This window comes from Mustela nigripes, chromosome 12, assembly GCF_022355385.1.
Source record: "Mustela nigripes isolate SB6536 chromosome 12, MUSNIG.SB6536, whole genome shotgun sequence".
Classification (NCBI taxonomy): Eukaryota; Metazoa; Chordata; class Mammalia; order Carnivora; family Mustelidae; genus Mustela; species Mustela nigripes.
The window spans coordinates 97,619,311-97,642,312 of record NC_081568.1 but is presented as its reverse complement, the minus strand read 5'-3'; the positions used below and the strand labels follow the sequence as shown (position 1 = coordinate 97,642,312).

Here is a 23,002-nt window from a genome sequence, read left to right as displayed (position 1 = left end):
GGTGGGGACGGGGAAAGGAGGCTCGGAGGGGCGGTTGAAATAGGCAGATAAGTAATGTCATATTTTGATGAGTCTGCTTACCAAGCATAGAAAATCAATTTTCTGGCTAAAGGATTCCAGCAACAGAAATTTCTATCTGATGATGGAATCGTAGTTCTAAATAACCTCGGAATGAGTCAATTTGCCAAATTATTTCCTGTATATTTATATGCTGGAATGTTATTTCAAAGGCTCCAAAGAGTCTCTGTTCTATGTATAAAATAATAAAACAAAAATAAGGCACAGAATAATAATACATGTAACTAATAGATAATGCAATGCTCCTTTTAAAAAGCAGACAACTATCTCCCTCGATGTTTTATAATAACCCAAACCGCCATTATTTGTAGCAAAGAAGGCTGTAATTGGAGAGTGCAGAGCAAAAACTAAGAAAAAGGGGAAGAAGAGGGGAAGAGAAACAGGGGAGGAGGCATGAGTGATCCAGAAGAGAAGGCAAGGGAAGGACAGGAGGTGAACCCATGTGAAATGTCCCTTTTTCATTAACAGATACTGACTTGGATGAGCTAAGTCTTCTTTAAAAGGAAATGATGTTTTTGAAATAATATAAAAGCAAAAGCATTCACACACACACCTAATTACATATGCAGATGCAAATATCCACACAACTCTAGCCACACGACCTGTCTATTCCTAGGATCTACAGCTATTCTGGACAATCTGAAAGTGCAGGCAATAAGCCTTTAAAAATAATCTCACTTCAGGGGGTGCCTGGGTGGCTCAGTCTGTTGGGCACCTGCCTTTGGCTCAGGTCATGATCCCAGAGTCCTGGGATCGAGCCCTGCATCCGGCTCCCTGTTCAGCTGGAAAGCTGCTTCTCTCTCTCCCACTCTCCCTGCTTGTGTTCCCTCTCTCACTGTGTCTCTCTCTGTCAAATAAATAAATAAAATCTTTGAAAAATCATCATCATCATCATCTCACTTCTCATTTCTCTCACCACTTGGTTGGGTTTTTGTGTTTATTGCTCATCAGGAGGGAGAGGGTACAATGGAGAAGACAATGATCTCTTTAAAAAAATAAGTTTAGGGGCGCCTGGGTGGCTCAGTGGGTTAAACCACTGCCTTCGGCTCAGGTCATGATCTCAGGGTCCTGGGATTGAGTCCCGCATCGGGCTCTCTGCTCACCTGCTTCCCTCTCTCTCTCTGCCTGCCTCTCCATCTACTTGTGATTTCTCTCTGTCAAATAAATACATAAAATCTTTAATAAATAAATAAATAAATAAATAAATGAAATTAAAAATAAATAAAAAAATAAGTTTACACATATAAGAAATACAGGCAGTAGGAAGGCAAAATGGTTGGGACTTAGAAGTGGGGGACAGCGGTTGTGCATAAAACAAGACAATGTAAACGCAGCAGGCAAATGCATACATTGCAAACTGAGATTCTTCTTAAAGCTACCTAGAGAATTGCCGCGGTCTGTTTCTCTATAGCAGTTCGAGGTCCTTTTACGATATCTAGAACCAATGACTCTTTTTCTAAACCAGTGTGACGGTCAAGGGTATCTGGTGTTCTCTATAGAAATGAAGTCATACCTATATGGATATGACCCTCTGGCCAACTCAGTATAAATGGTTTGCTCATTAATGTTTCAGTAATAAGAACTCACTTCTAAAGAACAAAGTCCCCACTTGGGCAGTGTAGTCACCACTAGCAGTCACAATGAGGACCTGAGACCCAGAGGACTTTCTTCCTGAATCCTCCAAGAAAGGCTCAGTTAGATCATTCTACAGTTGGTTCCATGGAAGGGAAGAGAGCGGATCTCTCTTGGCTGTGCTTCCATACAAGGCCAATATCTGCCCAATGAGTGCAATGACTTTTTTTAAAAAGCTACCTCTGAAACTACCACTTATTTTGCAGGAAAAATGAGTAACTGATCTCTAGTTTAAGCACATCTTGGGCTCTCATATAAATATGGTTTAGAAATTCTAAGTACATTCTAAGTAAATTTGAGGTGTTCCTAGAACAGAAAGGACTATATTACTGGATTCTGGATTCCAACACTTTTAAAAAAATAATAATCACACAAGGAATTCTTGGCAACCCTCTCTTAACAAGATTATTTGATGAAGCAAACCACCATTCTTCTCATTTATAAAGAGAGTATCATGAATGTTGTTCTACATATTTTAACTCATTCAAGTTTTAGAACACTCTGTAAGGGTTGCTGTAAAAATATTAGTAGGTTCTAGTGAGTGAATTCAACTTTCTTCGCCAACATGACCATATTAGATAGAAGACAAACTGAAAACATTACCTTAAAGGTACTAGATACCAACAGTCAATCATATGATGCATTACCATAAAAATCACTTTTCCTTCTGCATAATCATGGCTTTCTGATAATGATTACCTGCATGCAAGTTGTACACTGTCAGTAATGACTTGGTTTGAGCTTCACTTCCCATGGGCATTCATATCTACATGCACTGACTTGTTAGATTACATTGTGCTAATTGGTGGTTTGCATGACAAGATGTGCATAGCTGATCATGCTTATTAAAATGCAGGCCATTCTCAATTGTCTGTAACAAATGACGTCCCTGACACTTTTAACACACTCTACCAACAGATGAACTCATGAGGTTCAATCTTCAGCCTCTTTCCAATGATCTGTGAATAAGTAGCTAATCCAAGGCTTAATATGGAAATTCTAATTTTAATGGAAAAAATATGTAGCTATTTCCTGTTTGGCATTATGCAGCTAAAACACTCGTGAATTTGGGACACCTGGGTGGCTCAGGTGGTTAAGCGGCTGCCTTCAGCTCAGGTCATGATTCCAGCGTCCTGGGATCGAGTCCCACATCGGGCTCCTTGCTCGGCAGGGAGCCTACTTCTCTGTCTCCTCCTGCCACTCTGTCTGCCTGTGCTTGCTCTCTCTCTCTCTCTCTCTCTCTCTCTGACAAATAAATAAATACAATCTTAAAAAAAAAATTAAAAAAAACAAACACTCATGAATTAGACTTTTGAAATACTTTCCATGCAGGTGTTTGGCATTGTGCAAAAACAATTTAAGTTTTGTCTTGTTTGGTTTGTCTGCAAGGTAAAGACAGATGGGAAAAGCCAAGGGCCAAGAATTCCCACTGGGAAATCAACCTAAGTGTCACAAAGCTGTGTATGTCCCCCTAAAATTAATCCTAGCAGATGGGATACACAGATTTTCTAAACTAGATATTTTAAAAGCTGGATTAAAAACCATTTTAAGCTAAACTGGGAAGAGGACAAATTCTCCTCTACATGTCAGTGTTGAGGCAATTTAGGAAAAATTCAAGGAAACACGGAATATAAAAAACTGGAAGGGACTCCGAGATCACTCAGTTCATCCTCTCCCAAACTGGGTTCTATAGAAATCTAGATCCCTGGGAAAGTGATGGTCAAAGTGACTAGTCAAATAGCATAAGGAAACATATGGTTATACGAAATTAAACAAGTTTATTTACATACTGTCCAAAAATAAGACCTCATGTGCCATAGTTCCCAGACTTACTTCACCATGAACTTCTCCACTGACCATCTATTGTTTTACAAACCCATTGGCTGGCAGAGCAAAGTTCCAGATATGCTCATCTAGTCTTTTCCAGATACCTTCATCTAACGACTTTTCAGGGGACTACATGGGCCCCAATAATCTCAGGCGCCCCACAGCCGCAACATGAGGTCAGGCTTCGAGGACGCTCTGTACAGGGGAGAGGCCTGGGAAGCAGCTTACAACCGACATCCCCTCACTGCTTCTCTGGATATGGGAACAACTGAGTCAGGTGCTTTCCATCTCCGAAGGGCCCATTTTAGCCTCAGGGCACTGATCATTTACTGCAGATTTATTTTCATAAAATCTTTCCCTTTCATGATCTCTCCCAAGTATCTTCCAAGTCTACCAATGGACAATTTTTCAGTGCTCAGAAAAAACAAGCTTTGAGCTCAGCAGCTTTTTTCTCACGTGCTTTCAGAGGGGGTGAATCCTTAAAAGGTAAGGCAGTCTTTTCATAATTAAACTAAAGGGCTTATTCTGGAAAACAGTATGGAGGTTCCTCAAAAAGTTGAAAATAGAGCTACCCTATGACCCAGCAATTGCACTACTGGGTATTTATCCCAAAGATACAGATGCACCTGCACCCCAATGTTTATAGCAGCAATGTCCACAATAGCCAAATGATGCAAAGAGCCTAGCTGTCCATTAACAGATGAATGGATAAAGAAGATGGTGTATATATATAATATATATATTATGTATATATATAAAATATATAATACACACACACAATGGAATACTATGCAGCCATCAAAAAGCAAAATCTTGCTATTTGCAACAACATGGATGGAATTAGAGGGTATTATGCTAAGCAAAAAAAGTCAATCAGAGAAAGACAATTATCATATGATCTCTCTGATATGAGGAATTTGAGAAACAAGACAGAGGATCATAGGGGAAGGGAGGGAAAAATGAAACAACACAAAACCAGAGAGGGAGAAAAACCAGAAGAGACTTAATCTCAGGAAACAAACTGAAGGTTGCTGGAGGATGGGTGGGAGGAATAGGGTGGCTGGGTGATGGACATTGGGGAGGGTATGTGCTATGATGAGGACTGTAAATAGTGTAAGACTGATGATTCACAGACCTGTACCTCTGAAACAAATAAAATACATTATACGTTAATAAAAAGTGAATAAATAAATAACAAAAACAACAACAACAAAAAATTAAAGGGCTTAACTTAACATGTAGCTCCACACTAGGGAAAAGTTAATTCAGTTTGGATCCAAAATTCCTGGTCACAAGGAGGTCACCAGTACCTTAGGTCTCAATGTGCACAGGTTAGTACAATTTTGGTTCATATTTTTATGCATGTGTCCCTTTTAAAATAGCCTGAACAAACGGAATTTACAGAGGGATCCTCTCCCCAAATCCCCATTTAGCACATACTCTACACTCACTTCTGTTAGTTATCTTATTTCCACATTCAGTTGTAAATAACTCTCAGGCCAGGATTACTTACACATCTTCTGATAGCCTCCAGAGTCGGGAACTCAGTGTTTTGCTGCAGAACTACTTACATAGATATGTAATGACAGATTGGCTCAGAATAAGGCACCTTCTAAAAAGACATACCGTATACTATGAAAAGGTCATCTTCTCTCCAATAGATCAGTTTATGATAAGGAATCCCTCCCCGCTTCCTTCCCTTCCCTCATGCTTGGTCACAAACATTAAAAAAGGGAGGCACTCCAGCAAGCAATTTGCACAAGTCTCCCTGGTCTTTTATAAACATCAAACCCCAGGAGAGTCTAGAAGGCCAAACACAATGCTCCCAATGGCTGAGACGCTTAGAATGTTGTTGGCTCCGGCTACAGAATTCATTCCATCTTCAGCTTCACTGCCCTCAAGTTAACCACCCCAGATGTGCCATTTCCATTGACTGCCATTTCACGAACCAACAAGCACCATGTATGTGGAGCCGTGTGCTTGGGGTTAGGTACACTAGAAAAGGGGGTCCCTCTGGGGAGCAGCAGTTCCTTCCCTAGATTCTCCATGGGAGATGCAAACAAAGAATCCGAGAATTGGGTCCAAAATGCTCAACTGTGGCTCATCTACTGACAGTCTCCAATGCCAACCTGTTCGATTAAGAAAGGGCTGGTAAAGGACAGGTTTAGAGAACTTTGGGTAGTCTTTGGGTAGTTCATATTTCATCTGAGCCCCGCAGGAAATTAACCCCACAGGCAACCTCAGTGGGAGTCTTTAAAATGGGGTGCAGTACAACTGCAGAGAGTAGAACATCACCTGCCCTAGGCTTGCAGTGTTTATTTTTAATTAGGTAATTTTATGTTTAAATCCTGCGTAGTCTCTTGGCGCATATTCCATAAGCCGACCTCTCAGCGGTCCTCACTGTAAGCAGGTCTTTAACACACATCGGGATACGTTATAAAAAGACCATGATTTTTGTCTTGTGTTCATGTTAATTTCTGCAGTGCCTCTGGGCCATTTTTAATTGTGCTCCCCAGGGGCGCTTCTCACTTTCTCACATTTCTCTAGGACCAAGGAAATCTGACTTCACATGCAACAGAAATTACCCTTAGACCACAGAGAGAAAACAAAAGGCGTAAGCCTGGGAGTATGATGTTTGAGGATACTTGATGGTTGCCTAGGTAGTATTTAATTAGCCCTGGGTTGTGGCTGGGGGCGGGCAGTGCTGGTACCTGGGTAACCTTTGTCATTATGACTAACACTGCTGTTGAACAATCCAAATGCAATGCTTGTTATGATCTCCAGTCTCACCCCTTGTCTTCTGTAAGGATTTGAGTAAATCTGCTTCTTTCTCCTTCCCTCGCTCTCTCGCTGTCTGTCTCACACATGCACTTTGTAAATTAGGAAAACACTCTGTTAGTGTTTTTTTAAAGCCGTGAAAGATACATTTTCCCCAAATATACTGTCCACAATGGAATACCTCACTCTTCCCTACATCCCTGGACAATTCCCTGCCTCATAATAAGCACTAAAAAATACTCCTTGCCATTTATTTAAAGCAATCTGTTAGTTCACGCTTTATTCCTCTTCTTTTACCCTCATTTCCAGCATGCAAGGGGACTTGCTGGACTTGCTGGATGGTTTACGGATGCTGTGCTTTAAAAAATAAAAAATAATAAAACTAAAAAAATTTTAAAAATAGAAAAACAAACAAAATAACAACAATAAATCTCTACGGACAAAAAAAACAAACAAACAAAAAACAAACAAACAAAAAATAACGTGGGCTTTCTCTGCTCTCTGGAAGTGAAGACAAAAGTGCTAACGTTCAGCAGGAGAGGCCGTCCTTGGTTGGTGATGTTAACAGCTGTTCTGAAATCCACTTAGCTGGATTGAATGGCAGGGTTATTGACATTCCCCAAAATGGCTACTGGGCCCGGGGAGCCACTTTGCTCCAACCTTCCTGCCGGGGTGTATCTATGCTGAGTGGTTTCACAGGACCCATTAGGAACCACCTCAGAACCATTACAGCCAGCAGAGTAAAACATTCTTTTTACTCTAGGCAAAAAAAAAAAAAGTGAGATGAATAGGTATTTCCAGGGTGGTCTGAGGGAGCCGTTATTAACAGCCCTGAGGAGTGAAGACACAGGAACACAGCAATGAAACGCCATGGTATTCCTCTCCATTGGCCACACCTACACCAGGAAAAAAATCACCCTAGTGTGTGAGCAAAATATAAACCTTGCAGGAGGGATGCCTTGTGTTGCACACACTACAAAACTCCAGTTCTTCACCACACAAAGCTCGGCCCTTCCACTGTTTCAGCTAAATGCAGGTGGGGGTGACCAGGCCATTCCGAGCTCCACACTCAGGCTGCACCAGTGTGAATGGGAGCAGTGGAGCGGGAGCAGGGGCAGGAGGGCCTGCCAGTTCTCCACCAGCCAACCACAACCCGGTGTGAAGGCTGAGGGCAGGGGGCAAGTGAGAGAAAGGCCACTGGTTTGCATGAAAATGGGAGTTCCCTTCCCAGGCGCACACATTGACTTCAGTGGATGTTAAACACAGGTCTGGTTGCTCCACAAAATAAGACTCTGAGTTTGTGGTTTTCTTCTCCTAACAGGGTTCCTCCCATAACCTTAGAGGATGGTGCAGTGAGAGAAGATGAACCCTGTGGGCCTGTGGGTGAGCATCTGTATCTATGCATGTGCCACGTGAGTGAGAGAGAGAGAGAGAGAGAGAGACACGGAAGATGAAGTATTTGCTTTCCGTCTGAAATCACAGGTTCCCTGAGGGTTAAGTCAACCTCCTGAATACAACTAAACGTGTATTTGTGTGCTTTATTGTTTGAAGGTTGGGAATGGGGCTGAAAACACATTCATTACTCACTGTCATAGAGCAGTTGACGCATTCTAGGCACATACAATTAAGCTATAATTCTGTACGACAGACTAAACATACAAGTCTAGACTGACAGAGAAGGCAACTAAAAATATTCTTAGGCCTCTTCTAAGAGCACTTCAGCATTTTCTTATCATTCTACTGGCAAATATTATAAAACCTTGCCTCATTAATGTCAAAGGGAGTAGAGGATTCGCATGACTTAAATTCAAAAGGCTTGGTTTTAATGCTCTGTCAAAAACCAATCGAGAGGCCTGATATTTTTAGCAGTCACGCCACACAAATCTAAGGAACCTCAGCTGTGGTTTGTGTACCTTCCAGAGAAAGGGCATGGGTTTTTAAGCAGAATCACCGACAGACACACTACAAAACCAGTCACATTTTACGAAATTCTTTGAGAGTGTGATAGATCCTAAATTATAAAACTATTGACAAAATGTAAACATACCAAGTCTTACTATTGATTCCGTTGACTAAGAAAACAAACCACCAGAAATCTCAGCTTCTTAAAATTGGCAAGGTCTATGGCCACTTGTTGAATGGAGAGAGAACCAAATACTTGAATGGAGGGAAAAAAGTTACCCAGCCATGGATTACCATAGCGAGAAAGCACTCCAGCACGCTCCCTGACATCAGCCATCTTGGCGAGGGCACCACAGGACCATTTTACAAATGGTCTCCAACCCTGTGCAAAGGTTCTGCTATGTCGGCATCTTAACACATTGTCTCCTTTTTGCTCTCACCCTCAAAGGACCTTCCTAAACTCAGTTATACAATGTTGCTGCCCTCAGCTACCTATTTTCTGATAATACTGGGGCAATTGTTTCTCTGAAAATATCTTCGATTATAAAAATTTTATAATCAAATTTATATTTATAAATACATAATTTATAAATTTTATAAATAAATTTTATAAATATATAAATATATTAATTAAATTTATATAAATATAAATAAAATTTATAAATACATAAATTTATATAATTTAGAAAACAAATTTTAATATTGTTACAAAAAGGAAGCCAGCCAATACCTAAAGCCAGTATTTCCCACAGATAATAATAATCAGCAAACACTCAACTCAAATCCATTTTCAACAAAATGGGCACTTTGAACACTAACTTATATTTACTTTTTTTTACTATGTGACAAAGCACTGTTTCAAGATCTTTACATGCCCATTAACTCATTTGACCCTCATGAAGTTTCTGTGAGGTAGGAATGACTGTCTCTATTTTAAAAACACTAAAACTGAGGCATAGAATGATTAAGTAACTTACCCAAGATCTTACAGCAAATAAATGTCAGCTAGGATCAAAACTTTGGTAGCTTAGCTCCAGAATATCCACGCTTAATCATCATGCTATGTTGGTGGGGAGGATTTGGGTTATCAAATTTGTAAAATTATTTTAATAGGCAGAGAGAAGTGGCAAATGATGGAAAAAAGAAAACTGAAATTAATTTTCACTCTGCTGTCCCTTGCTCTGGGATTGATTAGTACTTGTTTATTGTTTTGAAATGATGCCTAACACAGATAATCCTAGGGTACTTCTTAGAAACCCTAGGAGATATCCTTCTCTACTAGATCTAAAGTTATATATATAGATCTATATATATATAGATCTAAAGTTACCTTAGGAAGAAAAGAAAATTAGGAATAGAGAATTCAATAAATGCTATACGGCATGGTAAGCCTAGTTCTACTCTTGAGGCGAGACTTACAAAGTGATTCTCAGCCAACGAGATTAAGGTGGAAAACACATTCTGTAATATATAAAGACTTTTGAATTCATAAATGTGAAGAAACAAGATGATGGCTCTATTTTGAAAAGACTCTATTATTGGACATTCCTCGAGTAAAAGACTGGAGAGGATTCATGATGGAGTACCTAACCTTTTCTCTCAAGAAACTAGTCTTGCTAGACCCCAGCTTACACATGGCCAAGAAGGGTTTTACAACAGGGCAAAGCAGCAGACCAGCCCTGGGCACAAAGCAGGTATTTGTTGAGTGATCTATAGGCAAGATGATGCTGCAACAGGTTCCAGAGAGTAAAAGATGGCCTGGATGATTGATGAGTTCCAAACTAATAGTATGCCGGAGTTGGGAGGTGTAGCGATCCCAGGACTCCATTCTGGGGAATCCTGGGTTAACCACCGCCTCACCATTCATATGATCCAACCCCCACCTCAGATAGAGAAAGCACTCCTATCCCAGATTCCTGCTCCAAGGATAATTTTGTTCAAGCTGAATAAATCTTCCAGAGTCGGCTTGCAGGAGACCTGCAATCCTGAAGAAAGAGGCCAACTGGGGGCGCCTGGGTGGCTCAGCCATTACATGTTTGCCTTCAGCTCAGTTCATGATCCCAGGGTCGTGGGATGGAGCCCCGCATCAGGCTCCCTGCTCAGCGGGAAGCCTGCTTCTCCTTCTCCCACTCCCCCTGATTGTGTTCCCTCTTTTGCTCTGTCTCTCTCTGTCAAATAATAAATAAAATCTTAAAAAAAAGAAAGAGGCCAATTGAATCTCAAAATCATATTTAAAAATGAGTACAAGAGGTAAACTAGTATCAGACAACATAAGAGCTAGAGCCACCTGCATTATCTGTCGGCCACCTTGGAGGCTACCGCCAGTGCTCGATATGTGATCTCCAATGCTTCCAAACAGCAACAAAGGAATAATAACATGAGCGAAAAACAGATAAAAGAGCAGCAACCCTAGGGCCGCCTGGATGGCTCAGTCAGTTAAGCAGCTGCCTTCAGCTCAGGTCATGATGCTGGGGTCCTGGGTTGAGCCCCACATCGGGCTCCCTGCTCTGTGGGGAGCCTGCTTCTCCCTCTCCCTCTGCCTGGCACTCCCCTTACTTGTGCTCTCTGTCAAATAAATAAACCTTTAAAAAAAACAAAGAAAAGAAAGAAAGGAAAGAAAGAAGGAAGAAAGAGCAAGCAACCCTAGCTCCTAATCTCTGTGTCAGGGAAGACCATGAATATTTGATTGTAACTCACTGGCCTAAAAAACCCAACCAAACACAAACTGTTTGGACAGGATGCCGAGCAAGGGGGTGTCTGCCAGTCCACATGTGAGTGCCGGATGCTCCCACCACCACCATCTCCCAAGCAGACAGTGACTATGTGGGATTTGTCCATCACTGTGTGTTCGCCCACCCTCCCCCACACACAATGTGGGTGCTATATAATTATTTCCTAACTGATTGATTGAATGTGTTTAATGAATCCATCCTTCACCCTCACCTAGAATCTTGAAACTCTAAACGTAGAGGTTCAGCTGACTCCCGTTAGGGGGCCTGAGGTACAGACATGAGTCCTCCAAAATTTCAGGGAGTGGGGAGGAGACTCACTTAGACTTGGACCCACTTGGACCCATCAGACTTGGATCCACTTAAAAACAGACTTCAAATTTCCCCTGAAACTTAGGCCTGTTTGTTCAGGAAAAGCTAAAGGTTTCTTTGGGTCTAATCCAGTGAGCCTGCCATGTCCACTCACCCCCATTCTGCACCCATGTCCACCAACAGGACGTCCCTTTCCTCCAAAACACACTTACTTACCTGAAACGGAATCTGACATGTGCTTCCCTCGTCAATTATAGTCTTGGTTAGAAACCTGCATGTCACTCTGAATACTCCCCACACAGGGGCAATACTCCAGTGGCTCTGTTCTAGATGTTCAGTCCTCATGGGGAGGCCCAACTTTGCACAGTGCACACTTAGGCTTAAAAGGGAAGGTCCTAGGGGCGCCTGGGTGGCTCAGTGAGTTAAGCCTCTGCCTACGGCTCAGGTCATGATCTCAGGGTCCTGGGATCAAGCCCCTCATCAGGCTCTCCAATCAGCAGGAAATCTGCTTCCCTCTTTCTCTCTGCCTGCCTCTGCCTACTTGTGATCTCTGACTGTCAAATAAATAAATAAAATTTTAAAAAAATTTTTTAAAAGGGAAGGTCCTCACACCCACCCTTCTCAGAGTCAGCAAGAATGGGAGGACAGATGTCATGTCCAGAGGCCCACCTCTAGACATAGCCTCTAGCACAGCACTGCTATCCAGCTAGTAGATAACAGGAAAGAGTAGGAAAAGGAGGACAAACAAGGGACCCTGGGCCAAAGTGATGGTTTGGAGGACCTGCCTTTCCTAGTCCACAAGAGTAATCTTAGGGCCTTTGGTCCAAACATGGTAAATTCTCCATCAGTTCTTGCAGCCTTTCATTTTGCCATATACTGCTGTCATTCCACCAAGTCAGTCCAAGGATGAATGAACGTAATGGGAACCACATGATTTGTTTATCCAAAAAAAAAAAAAAAGTAGCTTTACAAACATTCTTAGTAAGAAAGCCAGAACAATCCACAGAGAAAGGATGAAAACTTGCCTTTTACATTTTGAAACATACTTGTTGGAAAAGGGTACCTTTTTTGTTTTTATTTTTGTGGATGTTTTTAAAAGTTATAGAGATGTGCAAGACATAAAAACACAACATGATAGCGCCCGAAGCAATTGTTTACTGTACCTTTACTTCAGCCAGTCATGTGCTATCTGATAGTCTCTGGATCATTCTCTCTCTCTCTTTTTTTTCCCCCAAAGCAAAGTTACTTAAAAGCTGATTTTTCGCGTGGCATTGCAGCGAGTTAACTTTGAACGAACCAGCTCCCTGCTACATTTTTCTGAGCACATTTACTCAGTTCCATGCTTGAAAGTAACATTCACTTGGACAACGGAAATGTATGGGATTGCACTCTAATATCGAACTCGAAGAGAAGATCTGCGACGGTCTCATGGGCAGATCGCTGCAGCCAAGTGTGATTCACAAAGCCTTGACATTGGAGAAGTGGTTTCAAATCCCGGTATGTATAAGGCTAATGGAATATGATGTAATCAATCAGAAATAGGCGGAACCCCATCTTGGTTTTATACCAATGCCAATAAAATTAGAATCATACAACAGAATCATGTAGACAAAAATCTCTCTACTCTACATGAAAATTTAAGTGGTATCCAAGAAATAAAATGCAATACAGTTGTCTGTGATGGATCAATGGGAGAGATTTTGAGAAACACAGGTTGGGAGACTTTCTGCACCAGCACCTCTGATCATAATCTTCAAAGGTGACCAAGAGGGAGAACTACGGGTCACTGCTCACAAGAGGGAGATAAGGTGGGCTAGCTAGTCTCACCACAGCCCCAGGCCTAGAGGCAGAGGTCAGCGTACATCCCTACTGAGATGGCAGGCTACTGGTAACATTTCCACATATAACCAGTGTTTGAGTCCTTACCTTGACTCTGCAGTATTCTTTTCCATCTCTGAAAAAAAGGCTATTTTAACAGCAGTTTGGAATTTCCGACTTTTACCCACACCAAGAAAAGTGGGTGACAATGCAATGATGAAATGATGAGCTGTATTTCATTTTGAAACGGAGAGGTTTCCTTTTTCTAAGGAGGGAAGGAGGCTGTAGCATTCTTGGGGTGAAAGGCCATCCTATTTATATTCATAGCTTTATTTGAATAAAATTAATATGTAAATAGTCTGCAAAACCTTGAAGTCAGACCGTATAGTAAGATACGAAAAAAAAAAAAAATGTACCCCAGAACTTTAAAACTTTTCACTAAGAAACCATAAAATAAATACCCCACACAGTGATAACTTGGAATCGACTTTCTTAAAATGTTGCTTCTTGCTAACCTAGTTGATAATAACAAATACAGAGAAACATTTAGCGATAAGAGGAAAGTCTTTTTTGATACCCCAGGCCAAGCTGACCCCGGGCCTATTCCCCGGGCCTTTCAAAGTCTAGGGTGACTAACACCAAACCAGAGCCTCACCTGGAACTTCAGGGGAGAATCTTGCAGAGTGTCGAGACACAAAAAGTTTCAGTTCTTGGTCCAGGTTGCATTCAATCAGGTTTGTGTCCCATGATCGGATTCCTAAGGAGGGAGCGGAAGAGAATTGACAGAGTTCCAGTTAGTCATTTCAGAGTGGCTTGGAAAACATCACTGTGACATTTCTCAGGCTTTAGGGGAGGATGTGGAAACTTCTTTCTGAAGAGCCTGGTGGCTAGCAGTAGATGCCCACAAAATGGGAGGGTTGGGGAGGTCTCCCTACCAGGCCACAAGAGAGAGATAACTAGCAGTACGGACTGAACTTCTGCCCCTCATAAAATGTAAATGTAGCTTTTCTGGGAGAGTAAAGAAAACAGTTATTAGGAAAATGACAGCCTTTACTCCAGGGAGGCAATAGAAAGGACAGGAGGGTGGTTAAGTTCCATAGGAGTGAGGAGGCCTCCAGATCATCTCTAGCCTTCCCAGGGCCCAGTCATAGATGGCAAGGAAATGGAGAGTAAGCGTAGGAAGCTGGCGTTCAAATCCAGCCCTTTGTTTTCAAAATGGCAGTGTTTGCGGTGTGCGTATGCATTCTGTGCACATGTATGGTTTCTTTTCTTGACCCGTCCCATTTTTGACCTGGGTTTTTCAAATCCTAAATATTAATCCAAAATCTGTATGATCTTTGATGAGAAGACTGTATCTCGAGGCACATGGGTGGCCCAGTGGGTTAAGCCTCTGCCTTCAGCTCAGGTGGCGATCCCAGGGTCCTGGGATCAAGCCCTGCATCAGGCTCTCTGCTCAGCAGGGAGCCTGCTTCCCCCTCTCTCTCTGCCTGCCTCTCTGCCTACTTGTGATCTCCGTCTGTCAAATAAATAAATAAAATCTTTAAAAACAAAAAAGAAGAAGACTGCATCTCAACCTGGAAGACTTGCCCTCTCTGTCCTCCCCTGCATTTATTTTACCTGACTAGCTTGGCAAGAAGTTCTTTCATTCACAATTGTTAGTTGGACTCAGTTTTCTTCTCCAGAGGCAAAAAAATGTGGCAACATTTTATACTTTAAAGAAATTCTCCAGAGCTGGGGCTGTGAACTGTCTCTTCCCACACCAGTTCTGGCTTCCTTCCATTCACTAGGCTGGAAGCTGGGGTCGAAGGAACTAAGATACCCTACCTCCCTTACCTCCTCCTCCCCCTGTCCTTCTTAAGGAGATGGCCAGAGGGAACCCAGAGGGCATGGAAGAAGGCAGAACTGGGGAGCAAGCCAGGGACAACCAGGAAACCACAAAACTCTGGAACATGTTTGGTTTGGTTTGTTGTGTTTTTTTTTAATGTATCTTTATACTTTCCCAAATAGGTAGCTCATGCTAGAGCCATTACATTTTATCCATGATTGTACCCTTACAGAGACCATTGTCAATTGCCAAGAACACATTTCCACAAACAACGGTCATTTATTGCATACCTGCTAAGAGCAGGGGCTTGATCCTCTTGGTAAAATACAGCAGACAAACTACCTCTAAATAAACACCGGGTCATTTAATCATTTTTTCTGGTCATTAGTCATTCAAACAGACTTGGGAGGCTAAATGGCAGTGCATTATTTAAACACACCCATAAATCCTTAATGTCTGTCTGTATTTACCCACATTTATATCTTGTTTAGTCTTCTTACCTTGTGAAGAAACAAGGTAAGGGTGTGTGTGTGTGTGTGTGTGTGTGTATGCATATGTGTGTCTTGTATAGAAACAAGGTGTGTGTGTGTATGCATATTGTGTCTTGTATAGAAAGAAGGTGTGTGTGTGTGTGTGTATGCATATGTGTGTCTTGTATAGAAAGAAGGGGGTGTGTGTGCATATTGTGTCTTGTATAGAAACAAGGAGTGTGTGTATGTGTGTGTGTATGCATGTTGTGTCTTGTATAGAAATAAGGTATGTGTATATGTGTATGTGTGTGTGTGTATGCATATGTGGGTCTTGTATATGTATAAATGTACAACGCAAAGATTCTGGAAACTCAGTTGACTGCACATCTAGACTATGTTTGGATTCTATACCAAACACCTTTTGACTATGAGGAATATTTTCAAACAGAAGCAGAAATTGATCACACGACCCATGGGAAGACTTCAGGTGTGGAAGTTAACATTCCTAAAGAGAGGCTAAATTATACAGGGGAATTTTATGGGTCTCCCTGGAAACATCAAGAGCCTCAGCTTGCATTCACGCTAATGGATTATTTAAATTTTAACAAGAAAGGCACAGTGAGATTTTGCAGATCTTTTTAGTGCAGAAATGATAAATGGGTTCTTTTTGTTTCACAGGAAGCTTGACAGGTTGAGAGGTCTGAATTCATTAGAATATTTTACTTCAACATATACACTATATACCGGGCTAGTGTGAAAAACCGTCAGGCTCCTTTCTGAGCTGCTTAATTAGTAATTGTTAACTGGGTTCTCTGGGTGCCAGGTCTGAGCTCCACTATTGTCTCCTGGCTCGTCAATTTGGGTCACTAAGTCAATAATGAGACATATGTATTTAAATTAAATTCATACGATTTTTCTGCCTTTGTTCTATGTTATGTCCAAATTGCTCCATCATTTGAATGACTTCATCTAGGGTTATAGGTGGACTTGCTCTTACATTGTTGTTTGCCATTTTCCCCTTGGCTTCAATTAACTTGTCATGACACATGCAATTAAATGTTTGCTTTATATTTCATAACCTCCTAGTTGGAGGCTTTGTAATTTAGCAGGGGGAAAAGCACAAAACAGAAAAATCCATCTAGAGATTAATTTTTCATTACACTAGTAAAAGGACAATAAAAATAATATTTCACAGATTTTCTACTGCCAATGAAACAAAAATTTAGGGTTCTCTTTTCAAGGGACTAATTTCCAGCCAAATTATGTCTTAACAATGCATACTACACAGTACCACTTATAAAATAAAGGTTACAAAGAACTTACTGGTTATTTTAGTTGGAAAGGAAAATTTTGGAATGATGCCACTTTCTATACCAATTTTAAAAATAATATACTTTGTGCCTTCTATGGATGATACTAGGATACTAGTAAAGAGAAATACTATTTCTCACTGAAGGCTCCTATTGCATTTAGTAGATTTATGTATCTTCCCTCTGTGCCTCAGAGGAAGCCAACAGTGGGGTCTCTAAATCTTATAGGACAGAAAAATATCTTCTTTGGCTCTGGCCACATTCTCTCTCTTGAGCCTTTGCTTCTCCGGCACTACATGAAGACTGTGCCCCTTAGTGGCTTACCTACATTGGGGCAGAACAGAACAACTCCACCAATGGAAGGTCAACCTCCTTGATTAAATTTCTAGGCCCAGACGACATCGGTCACCCCTGGGAAGTTGACCTACGTCTAGGCATCCTTGAGAACTCTCCCACCTAATCTGGGGCTGGTGCCCCACTGTGAAACCACCACTGTCTGAAGCCCAGTCCTTCAGCCAAGGTAACTGAAGATAACAAAGATCTTTTTATCTCAGTACTCCGAATCCAAGAGAAAGCAAGGCACAAAAGGGAGGCTAAAGTGCACACGAAGTTCACAGAGGGAAAAGGGAAAAATGAAAAGGTTGTGTGTGCCAGGGGGGAATGGGGTGTGCCCATTACAGGACAAGTCAGGGTAAACAATAAGGGGCCACTTTCCCTTACTTTATACAGGTTATATCTCACCAAGCCTATCAATCATGCAAGCATTTTGCAGGATTATTTAATAAAACCAACGATTTTTTAAAAGCACCTCCCATTTAAAGACTAAAACCTATATTCCTAAAAGAGACAAAAAACTGGAAAAACCAACAAAATGATCATTCATTACATGTCAGAATGGCACATGGGTTCCACCTGACAGTTAACTGGGCCTTTGAAAATTGACTTTTTTCCCCCCCCTATGAACTTTTTAATTGATCCTTCTGATCCATAGGCTTTTTTATATTTTTTGCTAGTACTTAAATGGTTAACCTATAAACTGTAAGTTTGATCTGTAAAACTATGCTTAAAAAAAGTGATTGGGAGGCAGATTAGAATCATAAACTAAAGAAACAGAATTAAAACAAAAAAAGAGGTAAATTCAAGATCTATTTCTCAAAGAAGTTTTCCTATCTTTTCTTTCGACCAAACTTTCAATTGGCTTTTTTCTTTTTCCTAAGCCAAGAACTTGATGTTCCTAACATATAAGTTATGGGCAATGCAGGCAATGCCTTACATAGAGTCCATCCTTTCAAAGCATGGATGATAAATAATTAAGGTCTTTTGATAGCTTCCCACATTGGAAACAAACAAAACAAGTGATTTATAATTTTACTGGTCTAAAAGTTAGAAGTTATTTAAATAGTAAGCCTTTAGAGGAAATTAAGGATGAATCATCGGTTTAATGACCTTACATTTGGGGACCGGCTTGGCTTTCAGCATGGATCACAGAACCCTTACCAGATAATACCAATTAAGCAGTACAAGCAGAAATCCATCTGCCTTTTGACTTTGAAAAATATAAAGATGAACATAATATATATAACACTCTCCAACATTTCTTCGAACCTCCGCCATGTACTGGTTTGTTCCTGTTAAAATAAAATGAGACCTAAACCCAAAACTTTCCCTGGGTTCTTGATTCTCTTGGCCATCCTGAAACTGAAGACAATCAATAAAGTAAAATCAGAAGGTTACAATGTAATCAGCTAAACTTATACTTCAGAATCTGGGGCAGTACATGTTAAACACATCTATCTTTTTATAAACAAATCTTGCTGATTCCCAATGTGACCCAGAGAAAAAGTTACACTCTTTAGCTGCAATTGAAAGCATCAAACTGACACTTGGTATTCTTTTTATGTCTTACTTCCTATAAAGTAATAAAATAAAGCAATGAAAACTTTCATAAGGCTCTAGAATTCAGTCTGCGAGCCAAGGATATACGCAGTCGATGTCCTAAAATAAACTGGAGGAGTGGAGGCTCTGCTGAAAATGGGAATGACTCTTAAGTTTAAGGTGGGAGCTAATTAGGAAGAGGGCAAAAGAGGTGCCAAGGAGTGGCATTTGGTGGGAACGACATTGGTTTGGCATAAAGTGCTGCATAACTAACAAAATAAGACTACACCAGTCCAAGGGAAGACTACTGCTTTCAACTTGAGAAGATATGAAGCGACATTCACATTTTGAATACAGTGAGAAAATAAGGAACCATCTCTCTTCTGTGGTTTCAAAAAGCTTCACTGAACATCCACACTGGGATGTTTCAGGCCTGTCGATATACTGCATTACCACCGTCTTCCTACAGGTTTCTTTCTGAGGCTTCCCAAAGAACCTTCAGTAATCATGGCAAAATTCCAAGTCACCAGGGTCTCCAAATCCATAGAACATCCATTAACATGGGAAGGGAAATAGGAAGCAAAGCTAACAAATGATGCACCGAATTCCCAGCCTGTATCACTCAATGGGAGCTGAACGCCCCTGGAGCATCTCCATCTCGCTGCACAGGACGCAGCCCACAGGCACCAGCAACAATAGCAGGGGAAGCAGAAAGACCTCTGGAGGAGGCCTAGCTGGGACCTGCAGGCACAGGGAAACAGAGCCACCCTGCCCTGTTGCTAAGTCATCTCAGCCTGTCTGAAGAGCTAGGGGAGCAATTTCGCTTAGTCCTGGAAGGCCCTGGTAGCTTGAGCTGCATCTGTGACCCCAGGACCCAGGAGAACAATCTCCAGGGAAAAAGCAGCATCTGTTCCTGGGTGTGAGGAAATGGCTCTGCTCACTCGCTTGATTGATTGTTAATGGGATCAATACAGCAATTGTGGTGTTTGGTGCAAAAACCTGACCAAATTAGGGAATTAAAAATCAAGAAGGCATGGTGATCGAAAAGGGAACAGGAGGAGGCTTCTGGGATTCTAGCCCTCCCTGTTCCTAGGTCTGGGTAACACAGTTGTGTTCGTTTGGTGGAAATGCACTGAACTCATCTGTGAGTGGTGCCTTTTCCTCTCTCTATATTACTTCAATAAATTTTTTTTTTAAATTTTAACGTCAAAAAGACCAATCTGAACTTTATTCCTGCATGCTAATCGTATGAAAAGGTGTAAAGGCAGGGCACATCATAGCGCTACCTGGATGCGTCTATTTTTTTCCTCTGAAGGAATTGGTACCCCAGGAATGGGGTACTGAAAGGATGATGATCGGGACAGTAACAAAGCAGGAAGGGAATTATGGCAGGAAGGTGAGCGCTGAGCCAGCTCCCTGCACTGGCGCTGCCCACAAGTGGAGGTCTATACAAAGCCGAGCTCTGAAAACCGCCGTTTGATCTTCCTCTGATGTTTGCCTGCCCTGCTCTGACATCATGACGGAGTCAGAAAACCGGTGCCGGTGCAGTGCCGGCACATCTGTCACTTCGGAGTGATGTGACCTTGAGCGGGTCCCCTTATCCTTCCTGCCTCTCTGGGCCCCCATCTCTAAAATGGGGCTGGTGGTCCCTCTCCAGGACCCACATAAGGTGGTTCGGAAAATCTCATAGAGAGCAAAGCACCTCCTAGTGAATTATTATTCCCTGGCAACGGTGCTGACAATATTTGTTTTTAATCCGAAATCATTGATTCAGATAGCAGCCACGCCCAAAGTCAGTACGGGTGACATTTTCCAAGGGGAAAACGTGCAAACAGACTAAGGAGGGATCACATCAAAGGCCTATAGTTCGAAAAGGAAGCATTTTTCAGATGCTCAAGTAAGGCATTTCACTATTGAGATCTCTTATTCTTGAATCTGTTTTTCCAGTGAAAATACACGACTCCATTCTGCCTTTTTTTTTTTTTTTTTTTTTTTTAATGCTGTAAGGAAAAATCAGTGCTTTAAAGTTAAACAAAAGAACCAGGTCTGCAACTCCAGTCCCCACCCTGCAGCCTTTTGTTCTGGGGACAAGTGTCCGTTTCCAAATGCGGAGTCAGAAAGCAGGCTTTAATTTTTTTCATCGAAAATAAGGTTTTCCTTTCGTGTTTTCTGCGAGTGGAGGGACGCCGGGAGCGGGGAAGGAGGGCTGCGTGAACGCCCTTTGTCCGCCTCGGGCTGCCGTAGAGACCGCAGTGCGGACTGCACCACGCCCACCAGCCGGTGTCTCCAGGCAGAAACGCTTCAGCACCACCCCAAGAGAATAGAGCGCGGCCTGGGGCTGCGGAGGGACCAGGCGACTGAGGTCAGGGGACGACGGGAGGTCTGGGACGCCAGGGGGGAAGGCAAAGGCAAAGACCAGAGCTGCCCCCTCGGGGGGCTTCGAATGCAACAAAGCCGGGCCCGAGGGAGAGGTGGGGGAAACGCAGCGCCATGCCCGAGGCCCCGGCAGAGCGCACGCCCGGCCGACCGCGCCCGATGGGGGCGCCGCAGTGCGGGGGGCAGGTGCGGCGAGCTGATGGGAGCACTGCGGCAGCCCGGGTGGGGCTGGGGGGCGGGTCGGTCCGCACGCCTGAGGCTGCGCCCGTCGGGCCCTCACGGCCCCGCCCAGGGCTCCAGGCGAACCGCTATTCGGCCTCTGCAGAGCGCGCTCCTAGTGCGCGCACCGGGCGAGGCGCTGGCCCTACCCGCCAACCCCCCCCCCTTCCCCCTAAGCCATCACTATCGAGGCTGAGACTTTTGAAAGAAGAAGCCCCACCCCGCAACTTGGGGTCCCATTGTCCTTTCTGAAAGCTGCAACCAGGGTCCCAGGGGCGGTAGCGAGGCGGGCGCCGTCTGGGAAACAAGCGCAGGCGGTTCTCCATCCCTGCGTCCCGGGTGGAGGGGGGGGGGGGGGAGCGGGTGTGGCCCCAGGACTAGCCTAGTCATTGCGAGGAAAGAACAAATCGGGAGGTTTTAAGCCAGAAAAGGCATTTCTCGGGGGGCTACGGTGGCTGGGGTGAGGATGATTCCCACGCGGGCCCTGGCACATGGTGCTTCAGCCTTGGGTCTGCCGGCGAGGGAGAGAGGGGAGTCCCAGCATTTTGTGGGGGACAGAAGAGGACTAAAAGCAATGTTTGCATCAAGGCTCCCCCGCCCCTTCTGCTCCCTGAGGTTTGGGCTTTATTGTGGCCTCCGCTTCTCTGACACCTGCATTTCATTTAGCGGGAGAGGCGGTGGCCAGCCCGGATCTGCAGACCCAGCTGATGTTAGATCCCTCAAGGTTAGGAGACACTCTCCCGCTGGGTCTCAAATCTAATAATTAGCATTATTCTCCGAAATTAGCCCCCAAAAGACTCCGGATTGAGTGCGGGAGGTGGCGGGGAGAGGTGCGGGTGCGGGGCGCGCCTGAGAAGGAGGGTGGCCGTCGCGCCCTGGGTGGGGTCGCGTTTGCCGGTCTCCTCGAGCGCGTCCCCTGGGGACGCAGGGCCTCTTACCAAGTTCGATGTTGCCGATGGCGCGCCGTAGGTGCTCTTCGGTCACGATTTCGCCGACGACCACCAGCAGGTAGAACTTGCTGTCGAGGAAGCGATGCGACAGGCTAGGCGAGGTGGACGCCGCCGGGTTGGCGATGCTGCCGGACGGCTCCGGCTCGGCGGCTTCCACCACCACGGTCGCCATCCTGCCGGCCCGCTATGCCTGGGCGAAGTGTCCCACTCCCGCCGCTCCTCTCCTCTGCCGCAGGAGAAAGGATTATCTCCGAAGGTGCTGTCTCCGCTCCGCCCCTTGCGTCCCCCCTCCTCCTGGCGCTGCGCGCCGCCTCCCCCTCCGCCCTCTCCTAGAGCGCGCGGCGGAGAGGAGCGGGGAGTGAGAGAGGGCGGGGAGGCGGCGCCGCTTTTATATGGAGACTAGGCTGGGAGCCGGGAGGAGGAGGAAGAGGAGGAGGAAAGGACCACCCGGCACATCCTCACGCGGTGGCTGCCTCCGCTCTTCCAGCCGTTGGCCCAGAGCTGATGTCATCTGCAGCAAATCATCTCGCCCGCGGCCCGGAAGCTGGAGGGAAGAGGTGTGCGGACAATGGTCAGGGCAGGGCCGGGAGTCAAGGGCCTGGAGGACCCTAAGGGCCCCCCACCCCACCCTCCACCCCCGCTGCAGCCACGAAGGGGTTTAACACTCCCCACACACCCACTACCGGCTGCATACACTCACCCGGTTTGTGCAGGAACACGGGATGGGTTTCCATTTTTGCAGTGGAGATATTTACCTTGTACGAGGTGCACAAGTCAGGCCTCTACCTCGTGTCCGTCTGTGATGAAACTAGATTCTCAGGTGCTGAGATAGCTAGCACAGCGGGTGTAGAGCAGGAGGTACCCCGCCCAGGAAGATGGAACCTGTCTTTTCTTTGACCTT

General features: G+C 43.8%; 1 protein-coding gene across 1 annotated transcript in view; it reads right to left on the bottom strand.

Annotated features, from left to right (window-relative positions):
• MAP1B (microtubule associated protein 1B) overlaps nucleotides 1-22,765 on the bottom strand; it is a 96,217-nt gene extending 73,452 nt beyond the window's left edge. Inside the window, exons 1-2 of the mRNA XM_059418033.1 lie at nucleotides 22,090-22,765; nucleotides 13,732-13,833 (exon numbers count right to left, since the gene is read on the bottom strand). Coding sequence (XP_059274016.1) covers nucleotides 13,732-13,833; nucleotides 22,090-22,273 — 286 coding nt within the window. The 5' untranslated portion in view covers nucleotides 22,274-22,765. The remainder of the gene's footprint in view (nucleotides 1-13,731; nucleotides 13,834-22,089) is intronic.
• Nucleotides 22,766-23,002: the final 237 nt, after the last annotated feature.